A 25,522-nucleotide genomic window follows, 5' to 3' on the forward strand; every position below is an offset into this window, starting at 1 on the left:
AATAAATCCAAGTGTTATACTAAAAAAAAACAGTATAATACTTAGTAAAAAAATAAGCTAGGAGTCCAAGCCTAATACTATATGCAGAGCAATGTCGGAACTTAGAGTGATAATTACAGAAGCTCATTTATTTAATCAATTGTAATAACATATTCAATTCAAGAGGTAGATAGCTTCCTCAAAAGTGCACGAGATATTTTCATATATTTTCCCTGGCATTCAGGTGAGAGACTATTGCCTACCAGCCCACAACTAGTCTAGCCATTGCTAGGAAATTAGCCTAAAATTACCATGATTGTAGATCAAATTGATGGATATGATTGAATATTATTATATATAGTTATCTGAAACCATCTTTCAGAAATTCCTGGTTTCTGCTTCCACCAGAATCAAGTCAAAAAGTTGCATCATACTTATTGAAAGTTACATTATAAGAGATTGTCAGTTGCTAATTGCTGCCCTGGAGAGTCTCCCAGCCCCACACGACGCAACCAGCGAGCCGTAAAGGCGGACTGGCATAAGTGCAGTTGTGCATTTCCTGGTGGTGGATGTGTCGAGCAGGGTTTGTTTGTTTTGCCTCATACCCTAACTTCGGCCTTTGGGAGACGATTGGATCAGGCCGATGATCCCTTCGGGGTGAGGGGAATCTTAGTATATATCTGATTGTGTACTGGGATGCTTCTAAATGCTATATAAGTTCCACAGAAGTTACAAATTGCAGATGCTGAGTTGCAAGGTGCACATGCATGGGTAAAGTTACAAGTTGCATGTTAAAAGTTGTAACAAGTAGTTCTAAGTTGCAGCATCTTCCTATGAACTTGCTGATGAGAGGAATAGTTGTCATGAAGTTGTGCATAAAAAGTTGCAAGTTGCACCTGTAAAAATGAGTTGTATCATTGAATTTAGGGTAAAATCAAAGTTGTACCTAAATTCTGTTTTTGGGAAGAGTTGTTGTAAAACCTTTGATACAATATACTGCCCATATAGTTAAGTCAGACTTGTCAGGTAAACTGGCCATAAAGTGGATTTCTGCCCACTTTGAGCCAGTCCATCAGACACAACTGAACTGAATGAATAGCATTAGCACATAGTTTAGTGAACCCTAGTCCTCAGATCCAGATTGTAGAGATTTGCAATAGCTTTCTAATGGTATATAAATCATCCAAAACGGATAAGAACTGGCCAAGTTATAAGCCTAACACTATTTCAAAACTGGAAAAAAAGTCAAGTTCAACTTGGGGTTTGAACCGGCCCTAAAGCGGACTTCCGCGGATTTCCACTTGAAAAGACACTCGTGATTTTTTAAACTTTTGCATTTTTTGGACTAACTAGTAACAATCAGGCTTAGGTCGAAACTGAACCAAGTCACAAATTTTGAATATCTACAACTTTGCTTAATTGAGCCCGGCCCTAAAGTGGAAATCCGCGGATGTCCACCTATTAGACCTGGCTTGAACCAGCCCTAAAGTGGAATCCGCGGACCTCCACCTTAAAAGACACTTGTGATTTTTCACTTTTCTGTGTTTTCTGGTCCAACCATTAACAATTAGGCTTAGGTCAAAACTGAACCTAGTGATGAATTTTGAATATCTACAACTTTCATTAATTGAGCCGGCCCTAAAGTGGAGTCCGCGGAATTCCACTCAGAAAGACACTCGTGATTTTTCACTCTTTGCCAATTTGTGAGCCAACCATTAACAATTAAGCTTAGGTCAAAACTGAACCTAATGTTCAATTTGCGATATCTACAACTTTGTCTGCCAACTCCCACCTGGCAGTTAAGTGAGACTGGCCCTAAAGTCATTACAATGAACTCAGTCAGTCTTTACTTTAGGGCCAGTCTTTTATATTATTTTATTTATATATAAGTCATTTATGGGGCCGGCCCTAAAGTGTGGGAAAAAAAGAAAAAAATACCCATAGTACAGAAAGAGAAGTCAACATGAGTTGTGAATGCAGGAAGAGCACAATCCACCAGATGATCCACTTTATAAGAAGACTTTTGTTATTCTGACTTTTTTTAGCAATTTTACTGAGTTGCCAATCAGGTGTAGTGGCTGTATGGGAGGTCACTACTCTCCCAGCAGCTTAGTGGCAGTCTTTTAGGAAGGAAGACTGCCAGACCAAAGAGAAAATGCCACAACAAGACAGCTACTAGCAAACCACTGACAAACACACTATGACCAAAAGGTTGAGCTCAGCTTGGAAGGTGTTGAACCAACCTTGCTACCCTTTGGCTTACCATAGCATATCCTATCTCCGCCAATTTAATGAAGCACAGACCAGACTGATCCACTTTCACTGTCTCCCCCAGAACCCACAACAGGAAGAGCAGGGTCATTGAAGCCAAGCTGCTCTTCCATATATAAGGCAGGCCCACCCCTCAGCCCACCCCAGGTCCAAATCGCGCACAGGCGTGAAAAGTGCTGTCCACAATTTCGCGCACTCGGAGTCCGCAGCAAGTCCGCAGATAGTTCAACTCAAGCAATATTATTTGTCCGCAGTCATGTGAGCATCGGCCGACGAAACGTGATCCTCGCCGGCAATCACGCGCGCTTCACTTCTCTCCTTCATTCTTCCATCTGCCGCCGCGACCTTTCTTGACCGCACAGCGACACACCGTCTCTTCGAAACAGGTGTCTTGACTCTTACCTTGTTGCCATGGTCATAGACGACTCCCCACTTCTCGCCCTCTCGCGTGCGCTGGGTCTCACGCAGGACGGGCTCGCCGCTAGCAAACGTGGCGGCGAGGTGCGTTCCACCGTCCCCCGTGGTTCTAACCGCTCATCCCTCGTGGCTGGGCCAGAAAATGGAGCTGAGCGAGAGTGTCAAGACGATGGTGGGCGAGCGCCTCGTCGGCGTCCTGTGGGACGCGGTGCAGCGACGGGAGATGCGTTTGCGCGGGGGGCGAGACGACGAGGTGCGGTCTTGCCGCAAGACGGTGAACTGTGTATGCTTTCGACTGCTTCCTCCGTTTCACATTTGCTGAAGACGAGGGTAGGGCCGTGATACCGAGCGCTTAGAACGGCAGGAAGCCACGACAGAGAGCTTGAGGGGGCGAGTGCATGATTTAATGGAGCAGCGAACGGAGTTGCAGTCGGTGCGATCCTGAGTTCTCGCAATGATCGCGGGTGAACTGACTGAGTGTGCAGCGATATGACGAGCTACTCCGAGTCGTGGCCACGAAAGAGGCGCAAGATCTACATGACCAGAAGAAACAGACAAATAGCGAGCTAAGTGTCGGGAATTTGCAGGATATTCGAGTGGTGCGTCATATTTGTCTTGACGGTATGCAGTCTCAACCCTGCTAGACGCCGGATTCAAATACGGACGTGCATGAAGCAACGGAAAATTGCTCAATACCAGACCCCGAGCGACGATTATATCTCGACTTCATGGCCTCTCTTCCTCCGGCGGCTCCCGCGCGTCCAGCCTTGCATGAGCTACACCGAGTACTGCCGAAAGTGCGCAATTGGCACCGAATCGCGAAGCGACAGGAAAGCTCCCGCCCAAGCCAAGTACCTTTCTAAACCTAAACCACACTTCAGGATTTAAGCGGCAGCGACTTCTTCCTGCTCGCTGGCCGCACGGTGTGGTGCTCCCCGGACCAGACACACGCGCTGGCCTTTGCCCCGCAAGTTTATCTCCGCTATTCGCCTGGCACAACAGGGGCACCGCCGCAGTGGATGCCAAACAAAGAGATGGCGCGGAGGGTAGGTAGGGAGGTGCACTTGTTCGTGCCGCTGGAGGACAGCGCGAGCGAAGACAGGCGGGACGATGAAGTGTACTATGCAGGCGTGTACATGGTGCATAGTCTGCGGTCGGCGCACGGGCCGGGGTCCCCAGTCCCAAACGACGTCGTGTGTTTTCCATTTGCTCGTTTCGCGGGGCGTGGACTGACGGAACGTGCTGCGCGAGGACGTGAACGGCGTGAAGATTTTGTATATGTGTATGTCATCAAATGTACAGGAGCGTGCGACTGGTCGAAGGCGCGGGTCCTGGTCCGGGCGTGAAACGAGTCGCGGCGAATGCGTGCTTGGGATCGCTGATGGGGGGCGTGAGTGGCATAAGAGGGACATTGGAGGTGACGCACGGGTAGGCGCGTCCGGCAGTCCACCCGCCAAGCCCACTAACAACGCTATCACCAGCCCCGTCTCCCCCCGCCTCGTCGGTCCATGCAGGCAAACGCGTTTGCGCGGTGGGTCGTGGGCGAAGGGGAAAAAAACTTCCTGAGGCTGTGTGGGAACGCTCCTCGGCCGTCGGCCCCGCACGCCGGATGCCTATCAGTGCTTCTTTTTTATCAACCACCACCACTCCCACTCCGCTGCTTGGAGCCCTGAACGGCAACCCGCCGTCAAAACCCCCAAGACGATGCACTGCTGCGCCGCCGTCGCCACTCTCACTCAACAGCAAGACGGCTTCAAACTTGAAGCCAGCCCTGGCGCCAACTGGGGCCCTTCCTGTGGATTCCCTTTCGTCTCTCCCGCCCTGTTCGTGGCCCCGGACGACCAAGCCAGCAACGAATGCTGGGCGAAGAAAGCTGCACTTACAAGAGTCGGGAGTTCTGGGGCCAAAGCTCACGAAAACGCGCCATCGGAGCGGTCGACTGCTGCGAAACCCGCTCCGATTGCGGTGGACCTTTGCGCCGGCGATCTTCTGGCTGCATCGGGCCAGCGCAAGGCGCGAAGCCTGGCTGCATCGCCCAGAAGTCGCCCCCGGCCGCGTGGTCCATGTATGTGGGGAGACTTCAGAGACTGAGGACAGCAGTCTCGGCGCGTCTCCGCGGTCAACAGCAGTCTCTGGCGGCTGTCGTCGAGGCTAGCCGCGGTGTGCACGAGATCGGTGAGCGCCGGGTGCATTTGCGGCTCGTTCTGGCTGAAATGTTCAGCGCAGGCGGCGCCACCCTGGACCTCTCGTTCCTGAAATCTTCAGGGGGAACAAGGCACCGGCTGGGTCTGGGCGAAGCGGACTCTGTTGTGCGAAACCCGAGGACGGCGGGCCGAGTTCTTGTTCCTTCCGACTGAGATTATCAGGGCAGAGAGCACGAATGGGTCCCTCCGCTTTCTCAAAAAACCAGGCAGAACGGGCCGGCGCCTGGCTCTGCGCGGTCCCGCCGGCGCTTTTCGAAGGTAGCCGCGTCCCGGCCGGTTTCGCGCGCGTTTGGTCTGGATAGGAAGCTGTGGCCGGCGACGCTATGTGCAATCCCAAGCAAAACAACCGAGTCGTCCTCGTCTTGCATCGCGCCGTCCCGTCTCGGTGAGTCTTCCGCTGACTTCAAAGGCTTAATTCAAACAAATATAAGTGACCTTCGCTCCAAAGCCATCCTTGTCCTGCCCACTCCCCTTCCCTTTCGCCTCTCCAGCGCTCATCGCGGCCCCGGACGACCACGGCTTGCTCAAACTCTGGGCCAAGAAGTTGTACGTACAACTCGGGAGTTTGGGGGCCGAATTTCACGAAAGCGCGCCATCACGGCGGTCTACTGGCGCGAACCTCGCGACGCGCGCAGCGCGTCACTCTTCCCTTGGACTTTTGCAGCGATCTCGCTGCTGTGTCCGGGCCAGCGCAACTTGAAATTGGTTTTGCACTCTTATTTGTTCTTCTTCCTGCCCTGAAAGTGCAACCAGCGTCCAACACGATGCACAATCCCACTCCCACCATTCGCAATTCTCCTCCCCGCCGTTTCTGCCCATCTTGGACTTGAATCTCGCAATAATTGGCCGTGACGCGCGATCGCGACAGCAGATTGACGCAGAACTGGGCTCGAGAAGAGAGGACGACGTCCTCGTTGGGAAACTGGACTTTGGTGGCAATCCACCGGCTGGATTCGAGCCGGCAACGCGCCGAGTTTGCCTCGAAACCGGCCGTTTCGCCCCCACAAGGCCTCTGCCACCGCGGGGGAAGACGCAGAGGAGTTATCTCAACATGTTTGGCGCGTCCTATGCGCCTGCGGCGGTATGCAGCCGCGGTACTCGCTCTAGGCCACCTGACCTCCGAGACTCGAGGGCGCTGCGTCGAGTTTATGCGTGTTCCGCCTGGAACTCTCAGGGATATGAGGCATGGTCCGCCCCTTCATTTCCTGAACTTCCTGGGCGGAACGGGCGCGTGGTTGTCCCTGCGCGGCCCGACCGTTGTCTGTTGGGGTTTGTGGTGTTGTGGCCGGTCTGCCGCGTGTTCAATTGCCGCCGAGACGCTCCATTCTGGCTTAAATCTCAGGAGTCGAGCCTGCGTCCGCCATGCTCGGTCTAGGTCGCATCTTCGCCGAGACTCCAGAGCGCTGGGTGCGTTTCTCGGGCGTTCCGCCTGGATTGTCAGCGATGCGAGGGACGATGTGCCTCTTTATTCCCTGAAATTTCCGGGAGGAACGGGCCAGTGGCTCGCCCTGCGCGGCCCGACCGCTGTTTGTTGCGGCCTGCGGTGTCCGGCCCGTCTGCCGCCTGTTATTCGCAAAATCACCGCCGTAACGCGTCTGAGACGCCACAAACACGTCAAACAATATGCTGCCACTCTACGCGGAGCTTTCTAGTCGCATTCTATGCTGAAATCAGCTCCGCCCTTGCCCGTTTCGGCCACAGGTATTGATTTGCGCTGTCTTCCTAGCCGATCTGCGATGGCTGAAACTTTGGCGCCATCTGGCCGGCAACAGGGCCAGCCACGTCCTTCGCGTCTTGGGCCGTGCGCGGACAGCACATTCCGCTTGCACAGGTTGGTTTTCTTGATTCTGTGAGTTTTTTCAGACTGCCGCTAAACCCTGTGGCTCAACGCATGTGTTTTCAGCGTCTGCGTCACCGCGCGTCCGAGTCTGTGCGCGGCTGAATTATCCCCCACTCTATTTGTCTCGCAAACGTTTTCCTATTTGCGACGGGTAAACCTGAGTGGGGAGACAGTGCTGTCTTTCCGGACAGCCCCGGAGCGTCGTTCAAGTTATAAAGTATGTCGCTCCATTTTGTGCGAGACTAAGCTTGGAAGATATTCACGCAGTTGCGAGACGCGTGTGGGAAGCGAACTCCAGCGATCTTGCCTGTGAGCTTTCGCTTGCCAGTTTTGCTAGAGACAGACCTGGTCCCTCCTCGCGATTCATGGGTCGTGGGTGGCACTGATTTCATTTGCCAATCAACTGGAAAGTGTATGTTTCATTTACAGAGTGAAATTTTTGCAAGTTGTGCCGAAAATCTTGCAGTTATGGATAAAATAGATTGGCGACTACTAATAAAACTGTAGCCAAAACAAAAATTGACATACCCATCTGCTTACGTAATCGACATGTTATGATTACTATAAGCAAAGATATTTGATTGGGCTATTTACTAGTGGAGAAATTAAAGATTCCAATAAAATGCTCTATGTAGAGGAAATACAGAAAGCAACAAAAGTACAGAGCACTTCAGACTCTACTTTTATCCTGAAGATTCTTTCCCTTAATCTTGTAAGTTGATGCTTATGTAATCAGCACTATATGTTTTCTCAAGAAGTTATGGAAATTGATCTTTAAGGAAATAAACTGGGCTTGTAAAGTTGTAAGAGGCAGAAAATAGGAACAAATCATAAATTTCAATATATATAGGACTCGGCGACAAGATGTTAGCGGAGTTGATCACCCACTACTCCGACACAGCTGCCCTGCCGGAAACGGCTGCAGAGTCAATGGCCGGAGAGGATTTTGTCCCCCGCAACAAGTGACTGGTGTGCCCTCGTTTGCATCCATAAATCATTCTGCCTCCTTGTATGATAAATGCAGTTCCTTGCCCTACAATGAGCCCAAAACAAAAGACATACCCTCTCCTGCCCCCTCTTCGATTCCGACTCCAACTTTGCCTGTTGTCTCACTGCCTGGGAAAAGACATTACCCAAGCAGTACACTGTTGCTGCTGCCCCTGTGGTGAATTCCCTCTACCTCCCATTGGAGCTAGAGTCCACCGCAAGTGCACTGAAGCTTTTGCTTGCCATGGACCTCTCTGGTCCTGATGACGAAGACGATTCTGATTCTGGTCACAACTCTGGTTTGCCTGCTCTGACCCCGGACTCGGACTCGGATAACGACCAGCTCAAAGATGGCGACCACATCTTCTACAGCTCCTTCTATCCCGATGGCGGACTCCGCTTTGTCCAGGACTACTGGGCCCTCAATGTGATGACTGTCAAAAACCGGTATCCTGTTGATCAATGACCTCATCAACTGGCTCAAAGATGCTCATTACTTCACCAAACTCGATGTCCGTTGGGGCTTCAACAACGTCCAGATCAAGGAAGGTGACGAGTGGAAAGCGGCTTTCCGGACCAACCGAGGCCTGTTTGAGCCCTTGGTGATGTATTTCAGCCTGACAAACTCCCCTGCGACGTTCCAAATGATGATGAATGACATTTTTCAGGACCTCATCCTTTCCAGAGACATCATGATCTGCCTCGACAACATCTCGATTGCCCATTCCGACCTTTGGAAACACCAACAGATTGTTCAGGAGGTCTTACGGCGACTCCAAGAGCACAAGTTGTACCTTCGAGCAGAGAAGTGCGACTTTGAAAAATCATCAATCGAGTACCTCAGAGTCATCCCCTACAACTATGTTGAAATGGACCCCATCAAGGTCGGAGGCATCTCCAGTTGGCTGACTCGAAAAACAAGAAGGATGTTCAGCAGTGATGAATGAGAGCAGCTCTGCAATGCCACCTCCCATGCTCGCACCCCTGACTTGTTATTCCATGATCCCCAAGGCAGCATAATAGCGGTTGAAGTCAGGTTTTGCCAGAGATTTAGTGAGAGTGTTGGCAACATTGTTGTGTGTAGACACACGTGGGAGGGATATTTTGCCTTTTTTTTGATGATGTCGTTGATGAATTTATATCAGACGTTGATGGCCTTTGTGCGGCTGCGGAAGCACTGGTCAAGAGCAATTTTTCTGGCTGTATTGTTGTCGCCTCGGATGGGTGTTGGCCAGCTCCACTCCCACGCTTCCGTGAGGCCTCTCTCACCACCCGTGCCTCCGCCACCATCTTCCCGGCCATGCCGCTGCCTTCCGCAATACAGTACTCAGAAGAGTGTGTCTTGCGATTTGTGCAGGCTCACACTGTGCACAAGGCATCAACAAGTGATTCGTGGTTGGCTGAGAGGGTGCCGATGAGAAGTGCTCCTAGGAAGCTATCCAGCAATGGTGCACTGCCTGCCCAGATGGTAGAAGGTGCAGTTTCAAGAGATGGAATAGTCAATACATAAATCATCCTAAGCAGACAAGTTACAAGCCTAATAATATTTTATAGGGCCAAAATGACAATGGTTTCAGATTTCCACCTAGTGATTTGCAACCATTGACAATGTATAAAGTATATTATCATATCTTGCTCAACTTAAAAGTTGAATTATTCCACCTGGTAGTTATATGGGTGGTATACTGTATCATAAGTATTTTACAACTTTCAACTTTTTTTCTGCGCTTTTTTGAATACAACTCTGATTTATCAGTCTCAACATGTTTTAATGGAGAACAACCTCCAAAACCATGAACACAATTTCCTTAGGACACTTGCAACCTCCCAATTATTACAAGTTGTTAGCTGTATTTTTTATTTTTATAACTACAACCTCAATTTGTTCGTTAGCAACTTTTGTCTACTATTACTACAACTTCAAACATGTTGACTGCAACTTTTAAACAACCAACACAAACTTGAAAGTTGTTGGCTGTAACTTCTTTTCTACAACTACAATACTGCTACAATAAATCCAAGTGTTATACTAAAAAAAAACAGTATAATACTTAGTAAAAAAATAAGCTAGGAGTCCAAGCCTAATACTATATGCAGAGCAATGTCGGAACTTAGAGTGATAATTACAGAAGCTCATTTATTTAATCAATTGTAATAACATATTCAATTCAAGAGGTAGATAGCTTCCTCAAAAGTGCACGAGATATTTTCATATATTTTCCCTGGCATTCAGGTGAGAGACTATTGCCTACCAGCCCACAACTAGTCTAGCCATTGCTAGGAAATTAGCCTAAAATTACCATGATTGTAGATCAAATTGATGGATATGATTGAATATTATTATATATAGTTATCTGAAACCATCTTTCAGAAATTCCTGGTTTCTGCTTCCACCAGAATCAAGTCAAAAAGTTGCATCATACTTATTGAAAGTTACATTATAAGAGATTGTCAGTTGCTAATTGCTGCCCTGGAGAGTCTCCCAGCCCCACACGACGCAACCAGCGAGCCGTAAAGGCGGACTGGCATAAGTGCAGTTGTGCATTTCCTGGTGGTGGATGTGTCGAGCAGGGTTTGTTTGTTTTGCCTCATACCCTAACTTCGGCCTTTGGGAGACGATTGGATCGGCTTCGATGATCCCTTCGGGGTGAGGGGAATCTTAGTATATATCTGATTGTGTACTGGGATGCTTCTAAATGCTATATAAGTTCCACAGAAGTTACAAATTGCAGATGCTGAGTTGCAAGGTGCACATGCATGGGTAAAGTTACAAGTTGCATGTTAAAAGTTGTAACAAGTAGTTCTAAGTTGCAGCATCTTCCTATGAACTTGCTGATGAGAGGAATAGTTGTCATGAAGTTGTGCATAAAAAGTTGCAAGTTGCACCTGTAAAAATGAGTTGTATCATTGAATTTAGGGTAAAATCAAAGTTGTACCTAAATTCTGTTTTTGGGAAGAGTTGTTGTAAAACCTTTGATACAATATACTGCCCATATAGTTAAGTCAGACTTGTCAGGTAAACTGGCCATAAAGTGGATTTCTGCCCACTTTGAGCCAGTCCATCAGACACAACTGAACTGAATGAATAGCATTAGCACATAGTTTAGTGAACCCTAGTCCTCAGATCCAGATTGTAGAGATTTGCAATAGCTTTCTAATGGTATATAAATCATCCAAAACGGATAAGAACTGGCCAAGTTATAAGCCTAACACTATTTCAAAACTGGAAAAAAAGTCAAGTTCAACTTGGGGTTTGAACCGGCCCTAAAGCGGACTTCCGCGGATTTCCACTTGAAAAGACACTCGTGATTTTTTAAACTTTAGTAACAATCAGGCTTAGGTCGAAACTGAACCAAGTCACAAATTTTGAATATCTACAACTTTGCTTAATTGAGCCCGGCCCTAAAGTGGAAATCCGCGGATGTCCACCTATTAGACCTGGCTTGAACCAGCCCTAAAGTGGAATCCGCGGACCTCCACCTTAAAAGACACTTGTGATTTTTCACATTTCTGTGTTTTCTGGGCTAACCATTAACAATTAGGCTTAGGTCAAAACTGAACCTAGTGATGAATTTTGAATATCTACAACTTTCATTAATTGAGCCGGCCCTAAAGTGGAGTCCGCGGAATTCCACTCAGAAAGACACTCGTGATTTTTCACTCTTTGCCAATTTGTGAGCCAACCATTAACAATTAAGCTTAGGTCAAAACTGAACCTAATGTTCAATTTGCGATATCTACAACTTTGTCTGCCAACTCCCACCTGGCAGTTAAGTGAGACTGGCCCTAAAGTCATTACAATGAATTCAGTCAGCCAGTTATTATTCAGTCATTTACTTTAGGGCCAGTCTTATATTATTATATAATATAATAATATTATTTCAAGTCATTTACAAGGCCGGCCCTAAAGACTTTAGGGCCAGCAGTATATTTTATTTATATATAAGTCATTTATGGGGCCGGCCCTAAAGTGTGGGAAAAAAAGAAAAAAATACCCATAGTACAGAAAGAGAAGTCAACATGAGTTGTGAATGCAGGAAGAGTACAATCCACCAGATGATCCACTTTATAAGAAGACTTTTGTTATTCTGACTTTTTTTAGCAATTTTACTGAGTTGCCAATCAGGTGTAGTGGCTGTATGGGAGGTCACTACTCTCCCAACAGCTTAGTGGCAGTCTTTTAGGAAGGAAGACTGCCAGACCAAAGAGAAAATGCCACAACAAGACAGCTACTAGCAAACCACTGACAGACACACTATGACCAAAAGGTTGAGCTCAGCTTGGAAGGTGTTGAACCAACCTTGCTACCCTTTGGCTTACCATAGCATATCCTATCTCCGCCAATTTAATGAAGCACAGACCAGACTGATCCACTTTCACTGTCTCCCCCAGAACCCACAACAGGAAGAGCAGGGTCATTGAAGCCAAGCTGCTCTTCCATATATAAGGCAGGCCCACCCCTCAGCCCACCCCAGGTCCAAATCGCGCACAGGCGTGAAAAGTGCTGTCCACAATTTCGCGCACTCGGAGTCCGCAGCAAGTCCGCAGATAGTTCAACTCAAGCAATATTATTTGTCCGCAGTCATGTGAGCATCGGCCGACGAAACGTGATCCTCGCCGGCAATCACGCGCGCTTCACTTCTCTCCTTCGTTCTTCCATCTGCCGCCGCGACCTTTCTTGACCGCACAGCGACACACCGTCTCTTCGAAACGAGTTCCTCCTCGGCGATTCTTGACTCTTACCTTGCTGCCATGGTCATAGACGACTCCCCACTTCTCGCCCTCTCGCGCGCGCTGGGTCTCACGCAGGACGGGCTCGCCGCTAGCAAACGTGGCGGCGAGGTGTGTTCCACCGTCCCCCCGTGTTTCCAACCGCTCATCCCTCGTGGCTGGGCCAGAAAATGGAGCTGAGCGAGAGTGTCAAGACGATGGTGGGCGAGCGCCTCGTCGGCGTGCTGTGGGACGCGGTGCAGCGGCGCGAGATGCGTTTGCGCAGGGGGCGAGATGACGAGGTGCGGTCTTGCCGCAAGACGGTGAACTGTGTATGCTTTCGACTGCTTCCTCCGTTTCACATTTGCTGAAGACGAGGGTAGGGCCGTGATACCGAGCGCTTGGGACAGCAGGAAGCCACGATAGAGAGCTTGAGAGGGCGAGTGCATGATTTAATGGAGCAGCGAACGGAGTTGCAGTCGGTGCGATCCTGAGTTCTCGCAATGATCGCGGGTGAACTGACTGAGTGTGCAGCGATATGACGAGCTACTCCGAGTCGTGGCCACGAAAGAGGCGCAAGATCTACATGACCAGAAGAAACAGACAAATAGCGAGCTAAGTGTCGGGAATTTGCAGGATATTCGAGTGGTGCGTCATATTTGTCTTGACGGTATGCAGTCTCAACCCTGCTAGACGCCGGATTCAAATACGAACGTGCATGAAGCAACGGAAAATTGCTCGATCCCAACCCTCCCAGACCCCGAGCGACAATTATATCTCGACTTCATGGCCTCTCTTCCTCCGGCCGCTCCCGCGCGTCCAGCCTTGCATGAGCTACACCGAGTACTGCCGAAAGTGCGCAATTGGCACCGAATCGCGAAGCGACAGGAAAGCTCCCTCCCAAGCCAAGTACCTTTCTAAATCTAAACCACATTTCAGGGTTTGAGCGACAGCGACTTCTTCCTGCTCGCTGGCCGCACAGTGTGGTGCTCCCCGGACCAGACACACGCGCTGGCCTTTGCCCCGCAAGTTTATCTCCGCTATTCGCCTGGCACAACAGGGCCACCGCCGCAGTGGATGCCAAACAAAGAGATGGCGCGGAGGGTAGGTAAGGAGGTGCACTTGTTCGTGCCGCTGGAGGACAGCGCGAGCGAAGACAGGCGGGACGATGAAGTGTACTATGCGGGCGTGTACATGGTGCATAGTCTGCGGTCGGCGCACGGGCCGGGGTCCCCAGTCCCAAACGACGTCGTGTGTTTTCCATTTGCTCGTTTCGCGTGGCGTGGACTGACGATGCGCTGCAGTCGATATACCACTTCTTGCGCGCGATGAACGTTGAGGTCGACGGTGACATGTCGCGGGGTCGGCTGGCGGACGTCCTCGCTGAGGTTCTGCCCGATGGCGAACCGCGCGGAGCGGAGTGTTTTGGGCTGCAGTGTGTCGGGTTTGACGCGGAGCTGTATGAGACGCTGCGGACGAAGGCGGCTGTGATCGGCGTGAAGCGGAGTGCGAGCGAGGCTGGGGAGGATCTGAATGCTGGTGTTGGCGGCGCAAGGACGCGTAGGAGGGTGGAGTGAGAGCAGGGAAGTCTTTTTCCGGGATTGTTTTGTTATACCGCCAGTGGATTGGATTTGTAGCATTGCGATAAGAACAAACAGCTGTGCATTATTAATGTGGAGGTACTTAGGAATACAGGAATACATAAGCGTGCGAATCATTAATTACAGTGACCAGTCCAAAGATCGTCATCGTGTCGAATCCTGCCAGGGGTTGCGGACAGGCATGTTAATGAGTGGATGGAAGGCGGCCATTGCTGGGCTCGCCGGGCGCGGGATAATACCCCATCGCTTTGGCCATACGCGCGAAGTCCGCCTCGAAGCCCGGTCCGGGCGCGGGTCCTGGCCCGGGCGTGAAACGGACTGTGGACCAGGGATCGGACGGAGGCGTGGGCCGTGGACGGACCAGCGGTGTATATCGCACCGTGACGCCGTGGGGATTGGTTTGGCTGGACGGGGCCCGAGGGGTTGCGGGGTTGACAGGGGCCCCGCCGTGGGCCGGAGTCGCGGTGAATGCGTGCTTGGGCTCGCTGATAGAGAGTGTGAGTGGCATAGGAAAGCATTAGAGGTGACGCACGGGTGGGCGCGTCCTTTGCCTGCATGGACGCAGCTTTGGGGGCCGAGTGGCGTGTTCTCGATGGGTGCGAGCGGGGTGGTATGCTGGAAGGCGAAGTCAGCAACTTGAAGTCACGGTCGGAGACGTCGACAGGGCCAGAGCACTCACGAAGGAGGAGCGGTCAGCCATCTGTGGGTGAATTGAGGGTGAAAAATGTGGAAGGAACGCGGGGGGTATTTGTGCAGCGGGAGTGGGGAAACAGGCTTGCAAAAGTCTTCGCCTTTTGTACCCGCTCCGCGCTTGTTGGCTGAGTCACGATGTGCATTGTTGGTCAATGCCGGAGACGGATCGCGCTTTGCTTGCGCAGCAGTGGGAGAATGACCGCACATTCAAAGCACCTGCAAAGGCAGCAAAGCAAATAGCATGCGGTGAACGGCAGCACTATGGCAAGGCCGACGACGATCAGCGAATGTTCCGGAACTCGGCCGGAGTTCCAACGCCGCGTCGAACGGCGCGCAGATCAAATGTCCGACACAAATGTATTACTTTCAGTGGGTACTGGGAGAACGAACGTGAGGTATGGTAATGGTACAACAACTGCCCGGCGAGCGACCGACCGTGGCCGCGGCTCGGGCTCACTCGCAGGCTTTTGGAAAAGCTAAACGGCGCGCCGGGGGGGCCCTCACCACCCGCGATTATACGTGTCCGGCCGGCCCTGCGTCGGGCCCATGCTCAGCGTCTGGCCCGCAGGCGGCCTTGCCGGCCTCCTCGGCGCGGTGATCGGCGGCGCGAGCATGTCCCAGGTGTGCTTGCTGTGCGTCGACAGCGGGCTGTGCTCGACGTCCGTCTTGCTCTCGCCGTCGAACGAGTCCGCCTCACGCGTGATGCTCACGCGGCGCTGGACGTACGTGCCGTCGAGCACGACGCTCGGGCTCGGGGAGTGCAGGTGGTAGGGCGTGGACGGGTGCGGGCCGGAGGGCGCCGGGGCCTGGGTGGGCCGCCGCCGCGCACGCGCGTTGAGCATCGCCATGAAGGAGTTGGCGTAAACTGCGGTGGGGGTCAGCGGGGGCATGGGTTAGGCAAGGGACGCACGGCGGGTGAGGATGAAGGTGAGGGAGATGAAGATGAGGTTGTTCGACATCAGGATGAACTGCTCTGGGTTAGGATGGCACAAGACGATGGCTTTGGCAACGCACCGAGAAGAGACACGCAACGGAGCACGCGCTGGTGAACACCCCGCAGCTAAGCGTATACTGCATCAGCGTGGATATTCTGCTATTGAGCACTCGCTCCGCGCCCTGGCTCTTCTTGAGGTAATAGCACATTGCGCCGCTAAGCACAACGTCGATCGTCGTGCTCGCGCTGAAACACGCATAAATGGCCCAGGCTATGTCTGCTGTGTCTGCCCACGTATTCACAGTGTACGTCTCGTACGCCAGGACGATGCCGACGGCGAAGCCGGATATGACGACGGCACAAACGAGGTAGCCGAGCACGCCCTGGTGGTAGCCGCTCAGCAGCACCACCCGGTATGCGTACAGGGACTGCACGAGGAGGATGACGACGACGTTGACAGCGACGCCGAGCTACGCCAGGGTCAAACGGGGCGTCAAACATAAACGGCGCACGGACCTTTATTTGCCAGACGACTTCTTGCAGCCCCGCTTCATGGCCGAAGCCCGTGACTGCATAGTGGTAGGCCGCAGACACGGTGAGCGCGAGGTGCAGGCTGTCGAGGAAGAAAAGGAAGGTGACAGAGCACTTGTGGAGGAGGGAATCGGACGGGTAGAAGTGGTAGTACAGGTACACCTGCAGCACGGAGATGCCGTATAATCTGTGGAGGCAGGGTCAGTGAGGTAAGGCAGTGTGGATGCAGCGCCACGCACATGCAGGAGATGACAACACCCAGGAAGACCGCGCCAAGTGTGTTATCGAGCGTCGCCGCCGCCATGGTGTAGGGCATCGACGCCATCGACGCAGCGGACATCCTTGCCGGGAGGATGGGAGGGGGGAGAGAGCGGGCAGGAGGAAAGGGAAAACGCTAATACAGGGTTCCACATGGTGTTAAATTGCGGTCGCTGCAGATCTTGGCGCGGGAGCAGAAGGGCAAATCAAGAAGCCCTTGGCCGGCAACAAACAGAGGGCGCATGTGTTTCGCCAGCCGCGGTCACCACGATTCCCGCTCCTTACCTTATCGAAGCCAACGCACGGCGTTTTGGGCGGCGCGAATTGGTCTGCTGTGGAGACGTCGACTACTTAGCGTCGGAGCCGGTGAGTCGGGCATGATGGGAGCCGCCATCCCGTCCTTCTTCTCTCTTGGGCGAAGATCCGCTGAATTCACGGCGCAAAGACCCACCCGAGCGACCCCAACCCCTCTTCTGCCCCAACGAATTCTTTCCCCGGGCCCTCGTTCCCACCGTCGCCACGACAGTAAGTAACTGCGCATGCTGGGATTCGCTCCGTCGCTGTTCGACTTTCGTCGTCGCGCGCGAATCGCCACTCGTTGCAGATGCAGTTGTAAGTGCGGCGGTGGCCAAGACGGCGGCCGTCGCTCTCGTCGTCGTCGTGGCGTGAAAAGGGCATGCGTGGCCGCTTGACAACCATCACCGATCAATCCCGCTGTCGGAGCCGAGATCGACACACGTGATGCCTCCTGCATCGGCCGACATCCGTTTTTTTTGTAACGTTGTGACGGATGCATCACTCCGTCTTCTGCTCCACGTGGATGATGCGTATACGGTATGGGCGCTAATAGGCCTCGACACGTCGCAGGTCCAGGGCTCCGGTGGAAGCTAGAACAATGCAGAATATGTTCTGGTGCGCCGCTTCTCGCCCCTGACGGCTTCTCTGATCTAGCAAAGGCCACCACTCTATCTACAATAGTGTCATGCGGCGCGCACAACGCCTTCGTCATGCTCGAGCGGCTCGTGCTACAGGATTGCCTCGCCGCAGAACAACCCAATAGACGTCCCCGTCCCCCTTTTCTCCGCACGTCGAAGCCGTTCTCGGTGTACGCAGAAGTACTCATCCACCAACAGTCTCGCCGTGTCACAAGTGCCGCGTAGCTTCACTTACTTGAACGCGAAGTGGTCCTCCTGCCGGATGGTGGACATCACGAACGGGCCACGCTCGGAGAGCGGTGGGTCAGAACTTGCCCATAGCTATGCCCGAGAACGATCCCCGACTCCAATTTAGGGCATTATTTTCCAGCAATGGCGGTACGTCGACTCACCTCAGTACAAGCGACTACAGCTTATTGTGACCGGACTTATGTAGGGTTCCCGGCACCTCGAAAGGCAAAACAAGGTAGGCTCGTTTCTACTATCGCTACCTACTTCAACTCTTTGGAAGATTCGGCCAGGCCTGGGCGGAGCTCGAATCAAGAGGGACGGCGCGTGGTCCCTGGCACGTTGGTCAAGTGTGTATGAGCTTGGGCCTAACGTTGCTGTAAAGCGAATAATCGAGCCTTCGCAATCGCGATGCATACGGATTTCTCCCGGGAGCGTGTGTATTGGCCTCATTCATGCTGCTCTCAAGGATGTATAGTAGCCATCGCTGCAATGGCTCCTCGAAGAGTACTCTCTCGTTCTCACACTCCCTCCCGCATAGCGCTTCGCCTCGTCATCTCGCTCAGCGCGTATAAAAGCACGCACAATCCCCTCTTCATACCAAAAGCTCAACCACTACGATGCAGTTCAGCCTCAGCCTCTCCACCTTCATTATCTCGGCCATCGCCCTCGCCCCCGGACTCGCGACAGCAGTAACCACGCCCGCCGTTGCTCACAACACTACCAGCGGCGTCGAGCCCACGCCGCTTAACGGTGCCGGCGCCTCTTGCGGCAGCTGGTCGATCGTGTCCAACACCGCAGACGTCACCGCCGTGTGTCGCACCAGCAACGGCGGCTCCCAGTTCACGCGCGCATCGCTCAGCAGCTGCGTACTCAACAGCAACGGGAACCTCGGCTGTCTCCGCAAGTATGTGGCAATGTTAACTGAACAAGATAGAGCGTGTGCTGACTATGGGTGTCGTAGCGGCGGCGCGGGCTCGTCCTGCGTCTTCTTCAACCTGTTCCAGTCGGGCAGCGCCGTTCTGATTTCGGCTCATTGCAACACGAACAATGGAGGCAGCCACGAGGTCGACAACTTTGACCTTAGTGAGTTGCGGTCCACTGCGCTAAAGCATTAACGCTGTTGTTGTTTCTAGACAATTGCTTCACCAACAGCAATGGAGCGCTGACCTGCTAGCCTTGATTCAGTTGTACTTTAATTTCCGTATTGAGTTGTCCAATGAAATCACGAATTCCAGACTCTCAGGCTAGCTGAAGGGAAGCAATGCGTGCTGATGATGAATAACCGGTAATACTAGAATCAACCACATTCAGAGTGATGTTGAATGGCTGTGATCCGCAACTTTTTGTCAAGTTTAGCAAATAAAGTTGCGGAAAATAGTTTAAAATAAATTTAAAAAAAAATCAGCAAAAAACTATTCAAAAGGTTGTGAAAAACTGGAATTTTTTACAAAGTGTGTGGAAAATTTATTCCTTTCCCACTTGGACCGCCATACTCATACCGGGGTTTCAGCCAAAAAGATAGCCCCTTGAATGGGAATTGACATAAATGAAATAATGGTCCAAAACAATAGCCTTTGTTGCTACTTTGATTGATATGCAATAACAGTTCCAAAATATATATCTGATTTACAAGAAATCAGGTTCTGTATCGGGGTATCCAATATAGCATATATTGTAACTAGCCCTGTCTGACCATGTTTTCTAAACAGTAAGTGCCTCATTTGAGCCCAAATATTTGTTAAAAAGTTAGTGTCACATTATTATTATTATTGTATATCAGAATGATTTGTGATATATATAGACACAGTTTGTTACTTAGTTTTTTGATATATCAGGTACACTTTGGTGCTGTCCCAGACTTTTAACCGATATGGTCTTATATCAGCTGATAAGTCCAATCTGATGAATCAATATATGCCCAATTTCTTACAAATCAAGTCTACTTTCCTGAAGTTTTATTTGGTATCTTTCCAAGTCATTAAAATATATATTTGTCTACTATTTATCAAAAATAAATCCTACTTTGGATTTTGGGGCAGAAACCCCAGTGTGACTCTGTGTTCTCTGGAAAACAACATCATAAATATCTTCATTATGAAAAAATGATAAACAATAGCCTAAGTATGTCCAAATGGTAAGCTTCAAAAATGATAAACCAAATTCTAAGGACCCTGATTAATGACTAAGATCTCATGAAATTACTTATCAAGTCTGGACCAATGAACTTGTTTCTTCTTCACATATACCAGAGATTCAAACACAAATCATATTGAGGTTTTGCAAAAGAAGAGTGAGCCAAGCGAAATTTTTGTGGAGAAATAGGGTGCCAAAAATGGCCACTCATTAGGGTGTTTCACGACCTGTTTTTTGGGTGTTTTTCGATGTAGATTTTTGATGATGTTTTTTGTCACAAAATATATATATATATCATTTTTCAGTCGTTTTTCAAAAGGAGCTCCTGAGCTGCTTTTGAAAAATGACCTTCAATTTTTGAGCTTGTTTTTTGGCTCTTTGCCGTTGCCAGTCCCCCAGATGTAAAATTTTCCACCTGACAACGCGCTGCTTGTCTCCTCCTCCTACCATATGGCTCAGCGCAAGAAGAAAGCTATTGCCGATGACAGCAACGGTGCTGTCGTGGACAAGGAGCGCAAGGCTGGCATCCCCTGGTCCGAGAACCCAGTGTGGCTCAGCCGCACCATCGAATACCTCCGGGACACCGAAAGCCCACAGCGTGCTCAGAGCGAATGCGGACCTGTAAATTGAATTAGTCCAGATTCTTGATGTCAACGATAACGCACACACTGCGGAGACATGGTAATTAAATCTTCGGTTCTCCGGCTCAAGCGCCGCGGGCTTCTTGTATGGTGTGATGCACCATGGGACCAGCACATATGCCGAATCAGCCCAAATCCATTCTCCTGGAGCGAGCATGCCGACAGGGCCAATAACGTAGTTGACGATGCGCAAATTGGGGAGGTTGATGAGCTACATTGTGTTAGAGTAATGAACAAGAAGTGAGCAATAATGGCGACACACCTGAACGTTGAGCGAGTAGTTGGACTTGCGGTCGAAGTATGCCTCGCCATGGTGGCCTGGCTTGTCTGACAACGGGACAAGTGTCCTCCTCTTTCGCCCTCGCGTCCAGCCACTGGATTGCCTGGTCATGTATTGCGAGAAACACAAGAGGGTGATGGCTAGCTGGTGCTCGACGGGAAGCTGGGGGTTGTTGCCGCCGTGGAAGATGGAATGGCCGTCAATTTTGGCCCGCAGGCGGTTGAAGGTGTCCGGGAGGACGCGCAGGTTGCGTCGGAAGCATGGAGGGTCGTCATTCTTGAAAAGACGGAGTACGAGGTCGAGTTGGGACCGTTTGGAAACGGTGTGGGGAAAGAGGACGCGCGTGGAGGCAAGCAAGTTGACGTGTTCACGAAGAGCAGCATACTGTGACATGTACTGGTGCTCAATCTGTTCCTCCTCGTTGGTCGATGGGTTGGCAGACTCGGACCCGGACCTGTCCATCTCCATGGATGAAACCGATGAAACCGAACTTATCTCCTCGTCCTCATCATCGGCCTCGTCCTCTGAGTCTCCCTCCAACAACGGTGGCATGGGGTCATTCAGGTCAGCCACGATGGCTAGGCGCTCATAGCGTTGAGCACCTAGGTGGTCCGCGTAGGTTGCAGCAGAGCGGAGGAGGCGCTGGCGAATGGGCAGCGTGGGCATGATGGTGGGGTGAGGAAAGAGACAATGAGACGGGGCCTGCCATTTGGCTCAGGACAGAAAAACAATGGCCATTTTTTACAAGTGGGGTTTCACGTTCACGCGTTTTTTTTGCTCGTTTTTTGTGACACTCTTGGCAAAAAGACAACAAAAATTTGATTCAAAAAACACCCGAAAAGCGGGTCGTGAAACACCCTATTGTAAGGAGTACTCAATCGTGGCTAAATCAGCTTATTTTGCTATAAAAGTTGGGAAGTTTGGGTGACAATTTTGGGGTTACAGGGGGTGCACAGGACAATATCAAGTTGAACTGACAAGGTGTGGTCCCATATTCATGTGGCTGTGCAGTTGGCTGTCTCCATAAGGCAATTAAATTTCTGACAGTCTCAACACAATCTCTGACCTAGCAAAGGTCACCACCAGTCCTGGCCATCTGTAGAGTTCCTGGCACCCCAAAAGGCAAAACAAGATGGTCTCTTCCAAACTTTGACTGTTTGACACAATAAGCAATCTCACTGGTTAATTCCATAAGAAATTTGTTCCTTTTTTTTTATAATTGTCAGTCTAAAGTAATAATTGGTACCGTCCAGATCAAGTACAGTCCGCTGCATCCATATCAGTTATAGGCCTAGAATATCATATGCTTATTCCGCTTCAATGCATACAAGTTCGTAGAAGCCTCAAGATTTTTTTTGCAATATCAGTAGCCTCGACGGTTCATGCTTCTGTGGCCCAATCAATATGAATCCGCGAGGCGGTGCATGACATAATCTCCTGCCTACAATTGAAAATCAGTCCAAGTGTTAACATAATGAAAGCGGAGACTGGCCGTAATCGGCGCATATCTCTTCGTCTCCAGCTGCGAGGGGTCGAAAGTGCCGGGCATGCAATCGACGACGGTGTCAGGAAGCTGAGGTAAATGAACACGCTGACCAGGTTAAAGCTAGCGGACAACGCACAGGTCCGCAGAACTAGCTCGAAGATCAGTCAAGAAAATTGAGGGAAAGATACTCACGTATGGAATCGAGTACCGCGCAGGCGTTACGCCGTCTTTCGCAGCTGTCGGCGGCGCGCGCACGCGGTGCTTGGTGCTCTTGATCACATCATTTGACCCTGCGGGACGTGTGGGTTAGAAAAGGCTAGACGGTACAAATGACGCACAGCGCTTCAGGAGGTCGCCGGCATTGACGATCACCGCGCCGGGAATCGGCTGCGCGGCCTTTCAGCAGATCAGCAGACATTCCGACTTGGAAGCTATGGCAGACCGTACGATGTACACCCCTGGCTGAGCGGGGTCTTCGACTTCCAACCCTCCGACATCGTCCTGGAACAGCAGCGTGATTGTAATGAAGTCTGTGTGCGCAACCATCCGGCGGGCAGTGCCCTCTTCGAGGCTGGCTTGGGATACGCTGGCGAAGAAGGAAATCAGCGAATGAGGCTGCGGTGGACGGACAAGCACGCACGGCGGATAGTGCAGAAGCCGCAGCTGGTTCTGCTGGGGCGGATGACTCGCAAGGAAGTAGTCTTCTGGGAGACGAAAACCAAGCGCGATGGCGCGGAGGATGTTCTGCTCGAGTTCATAGCAGCGCTGGGCAGCATCAATCGCGGACGAACGAGCAATCGAGCGCTAGCGACGTACCGCATAGAACGCATCACACGCTGCTCTGAAGCCCGGCAGCGCCTCTTCTGGCGGCCACACGTTTGGCATGGCGTCATTGTCCGCCCCACACTCGAAGCTCTCCTTTGTGTCGGGCACATATGCGTCTGTGTCGCCCGGCTGCGTGACCTTCTCGCGGCCGAGCTCAGAGTACCCGCGGTGGTGTGTCTTCGCTGCCGGTCGTGGCGCGAGGAGCTTCGTTTCAAGCGGTAATGCGAAGAATGACTTGCTCTGCGGCGCTGCGTTAGCGAGGAAGCGAGGGTAGTGAGGCCAACGCACCACTGCAAACATCTCGTCGATCTCGGACTGCGCCATCCCGTGGTTGACGAGGTACACGAATCCAATGCGCTTGAATGAGTCGAGGATGGCGGCTGCGACCGCTTGCTTCTGCTGCTCCGACTCGTCGTTGGGAGTCGTTTTGGAAGCGAGAAACGGCGCAAAGTCGACGACGGGGATGCTGGACATGAGAGACTACGCTGGGGATAGATGAGCGTCGGAGGCAAAGCGGCGTGGGCGTGGAGCCACATTCTCAGGGTGCTTCTCTAATCCGGATGCCCGTCTAGTGTTGGCATGGAAGGCACCGCAAGCCTTGCGATTATGGATGAAGAAGCCGAGAGTGGTTCGCCTTCTCGTCGAATCATCGTCGTGGTGGAGGACAGAGAAAAATTTTCAGATGAGGTAAGGTGATGTGATCGGCATCACTGATGGCTTCGATGTCCCTATATGAAGCGACAATGCTTTCCTTTCGCGCACTGCACCACCACAATCTCCTCTCACATTCACAGCTCCACCTCCTTCCCGACGCGCCCGGAAAACTCGTGGTTCACCTGCCACTCCGGCGGTGCCCTAGCGCCATGCTGTTGTTTAGAGAGATACACCTGCGGGGGAGAGTACTAGTACATGCGTGTCTTGTCCGCAGAGCACCACACGGGGCGCCCGGCCAGCAGCCTGAACTCCCGCGAGCGCTGAGAACGGGGTTAGCGCCAGAGGGAGGCGGGACTAGTGTGGGAACTTGCCTCAGCTTGCACCGTTGACATGCGGACCCATGCGCGCACTTTCGAGAGAACTGGGTCAAGAAGGCTGAGATCGGGGCGCGTGGACGGTGGTGGAGGAAGAGCGGCCGTGAAATCGAGGTAGAGTTGGCGCTCACGGCCGACAGCTGGCTAGAAGAATCCTCAGTCATTACAATGGTCAGACAAATAGTAGAAGCACTTACGATCGTTTGGTCTTCGTGCGCCGCCTGGTCAGCATAAGCGGAAGAGTTTAACGGTGCAGCTAGTCCAACATAGCAACAACTTCAACTGCAAGCTCGTGTTTTCCCCGCGAAGCTCGCTGGTCGTCTGCGCCAGTCGCGGTTGTACATGACATGTATCCCTTCCAGCGCAGCGGAAAGTTCTTCGCATCGCTGGCGATATCGTCATAGTCTCAGCACCGCATGGGAATGTGACAACGCACCGATGTCAATCCAGCGTTATCTTCCAGCGAGGCCTGAAGCCGTTCTCGCAAGCTCGCGTGTTTTCCATTGCTCGGCGTGGAATCTCGTCGGAGTGGTCGATGGAAAGGCGAGCGGGCTAGTCGACGGGAGGTCGTCGAGACTATGTAGCCGAGGAAGCAGCAGCTCGCGTTGTACGAGTCGAGCAGAAGGTGACGCGAACAAGATGAAGGTGACGCGAACAAGATGGAAGAGCGGAGGAAAGAAGGACGTGTGATTGCCGACCAGGATCACGTTTCGTCAGTGTGCTGTGCTGTCACGCGTAACGGCATCATCGCATGTCTCTTCCGCTCAATTCCGCTGGCCACGTCGACGACTAGACTCGCACCCAGTCACTACTTCCCGCTCAATTCTGGGAGAGGTGGAGGTGGAATTGATCTCAGTAGAGACTGGGAAATCTTAGGTGACGGTTGGCAGGGTGCGGGAGCAATAAAACTTTAGCCTTTTTAGGAAATACATGTGATCATTACATAGACATGATTACTTGAGCTAATTTGCGCTGCGCGACCGCCCGACGCGTCCTCCATGCCCGAGACGCCACCACTCGACCCAGCTGCAACGCCTACTGCCAGTCCGAAGCTCAAGAGATACACCCACGACTCTGTTGACGTGGCAGAGCTGAAAAATATGGCAGAGGAGATACTGGGGGTGACGCCGTTCCAATGGCAGCTCGATGCAGCAGTGGCCATTCTGTGCGGCGAGAACCTCATCCTGGACGTTGGGACAGGATGTGGGAAGTCACTGTGCTTCATTTTAGCACTGCTCTTTGACCAGAGAGACATTGCCATTACCGTCATGCCGTTAACAGCCCTCATGCTTGACCAGGTGAGCATGTTATTTTGAGTCCACACAGGCATTAAAGGACATTCTCAGACAAAAGATACAAAGATTCCTACATTGGCTATCTGTCAAGAGAGCATCAAAGCCATTGGACGTGCAAAACTATATGAGGTGCGTGCAATCATGACCTGAATGCAAGAAGAATCAATATGTCAGGGGATGAGGGTCCAGGTGCCTAGTTGATACCAAAGCCGGGGGAACAGCCCCACGGCCAACTACTTAAGT

The 25,522-nt window shown here is 51.6% G+C and overlaps 4 protein-coding genes across 4 annotated transcripts; 2 read left to right on the forward strand and 2 right to left on the reverse strand.

Moving 5' to 3' along the window:
- Positions 1-4,371: 4,371 nt before the first annotated feature.
- Positions 4,372-6,246, forward strand: MIND_01248400 (uncharacterized protein; the record flags this gene model as incomplete). The annotated part of the gene is made up of 6 exons (XM_037368970.1): positions 4,372-4,732; positions 4,768-4,842; positions 4,894-4,976; positions 5,034-5,256; positions 5,303-5,417; positions 5,625-6,246. The coding sequence occupies 6 exons, from the start codon at positions 4,372-4,374 to the stop codon at positions 6,244-6,246; spliced, it is 1,479 nt and encodes a 492-aa protein (XP_037214938.1).
- Positions 6,247-15,202: 8,956 nt separating this feature from the next.
- On the reverse strand, positions 15,203-16,507 carry MIND_01248600 (uncharacterized protein; the record flags this gene model as incomplete). The annotated part of the gene is made up of 5 exons (XM_037368971.1): positions 15,203-15,567; positions 15,613-15,670; positions 15,717-16,106; positions 16,153-16,354; positions 16,407-16,507. 5 exons carry the CDS (start codon positions 16,505-16,507, stop codon positions 15,203-15,205), a joined length of 1,116 nt encoding a protein of 371 aa, XP_037214939.1.
- A 5,537-nt stretch (positions 16,508-22,044) lies between these two features.
- MIND_01248700 (Thymine dioxygenase) lies at positions 22,045-23,430 on the reverse strand (the record flags this gene model as incomplete). The annotated part of the gene is made up of 9 exons (XM_037368972.1): positions 22,045-22,086; positions 22,138-22,218; positions 22,268-22,279; positions 22,324-22,421; positions 22,470-22,527; positions 22,579-22,717; positions 22,772-22,896; positions 22,948-23,196; positions 23,245-23,430. 9 exons carry the CDS (start codon positions 23,428-23,430, stop codon positions 22,045-22,047), a joined length of 990 nt encoding a protein of 329 aa, XP_037214940.1.
- A 1,552-nt stretch (positions 23,431-24,982) lies between these two features.
- On the forward strand, positions 24,983-25,429 carry MIND_01248800 (DEAD domain-containing protein; the record flags this gene model as incomplete). Its single annotated transcript, XM_037368973.1, has 2 exons — positions 24,983-25,282; positions 25,331-25,429. 2 exons carry the CDS (start codon positions 24,983-24,985, stop codon positions 25,427-25,429), a joined length of 399 nt encoding a protein of 132 aa, XP_037214941.1.
- Between the last annotated feature and the right edge of the window lie 93 nt (positions 25,430-25,522).

Source organism: Mycena indigotica, assembly GCF_014461135.1.
Source record: "Mycena indigotica strain 171206Taipei chromosome Unknown Mind.scaff0012, whole genome shotgun sequence".
Taxonomy (NCBI): Eukaryota; Fungi; Basidiomycota; class Agaricomycetes; order Agaricales; family Mycenaceae; genus Mycena; species Mycena indigotica.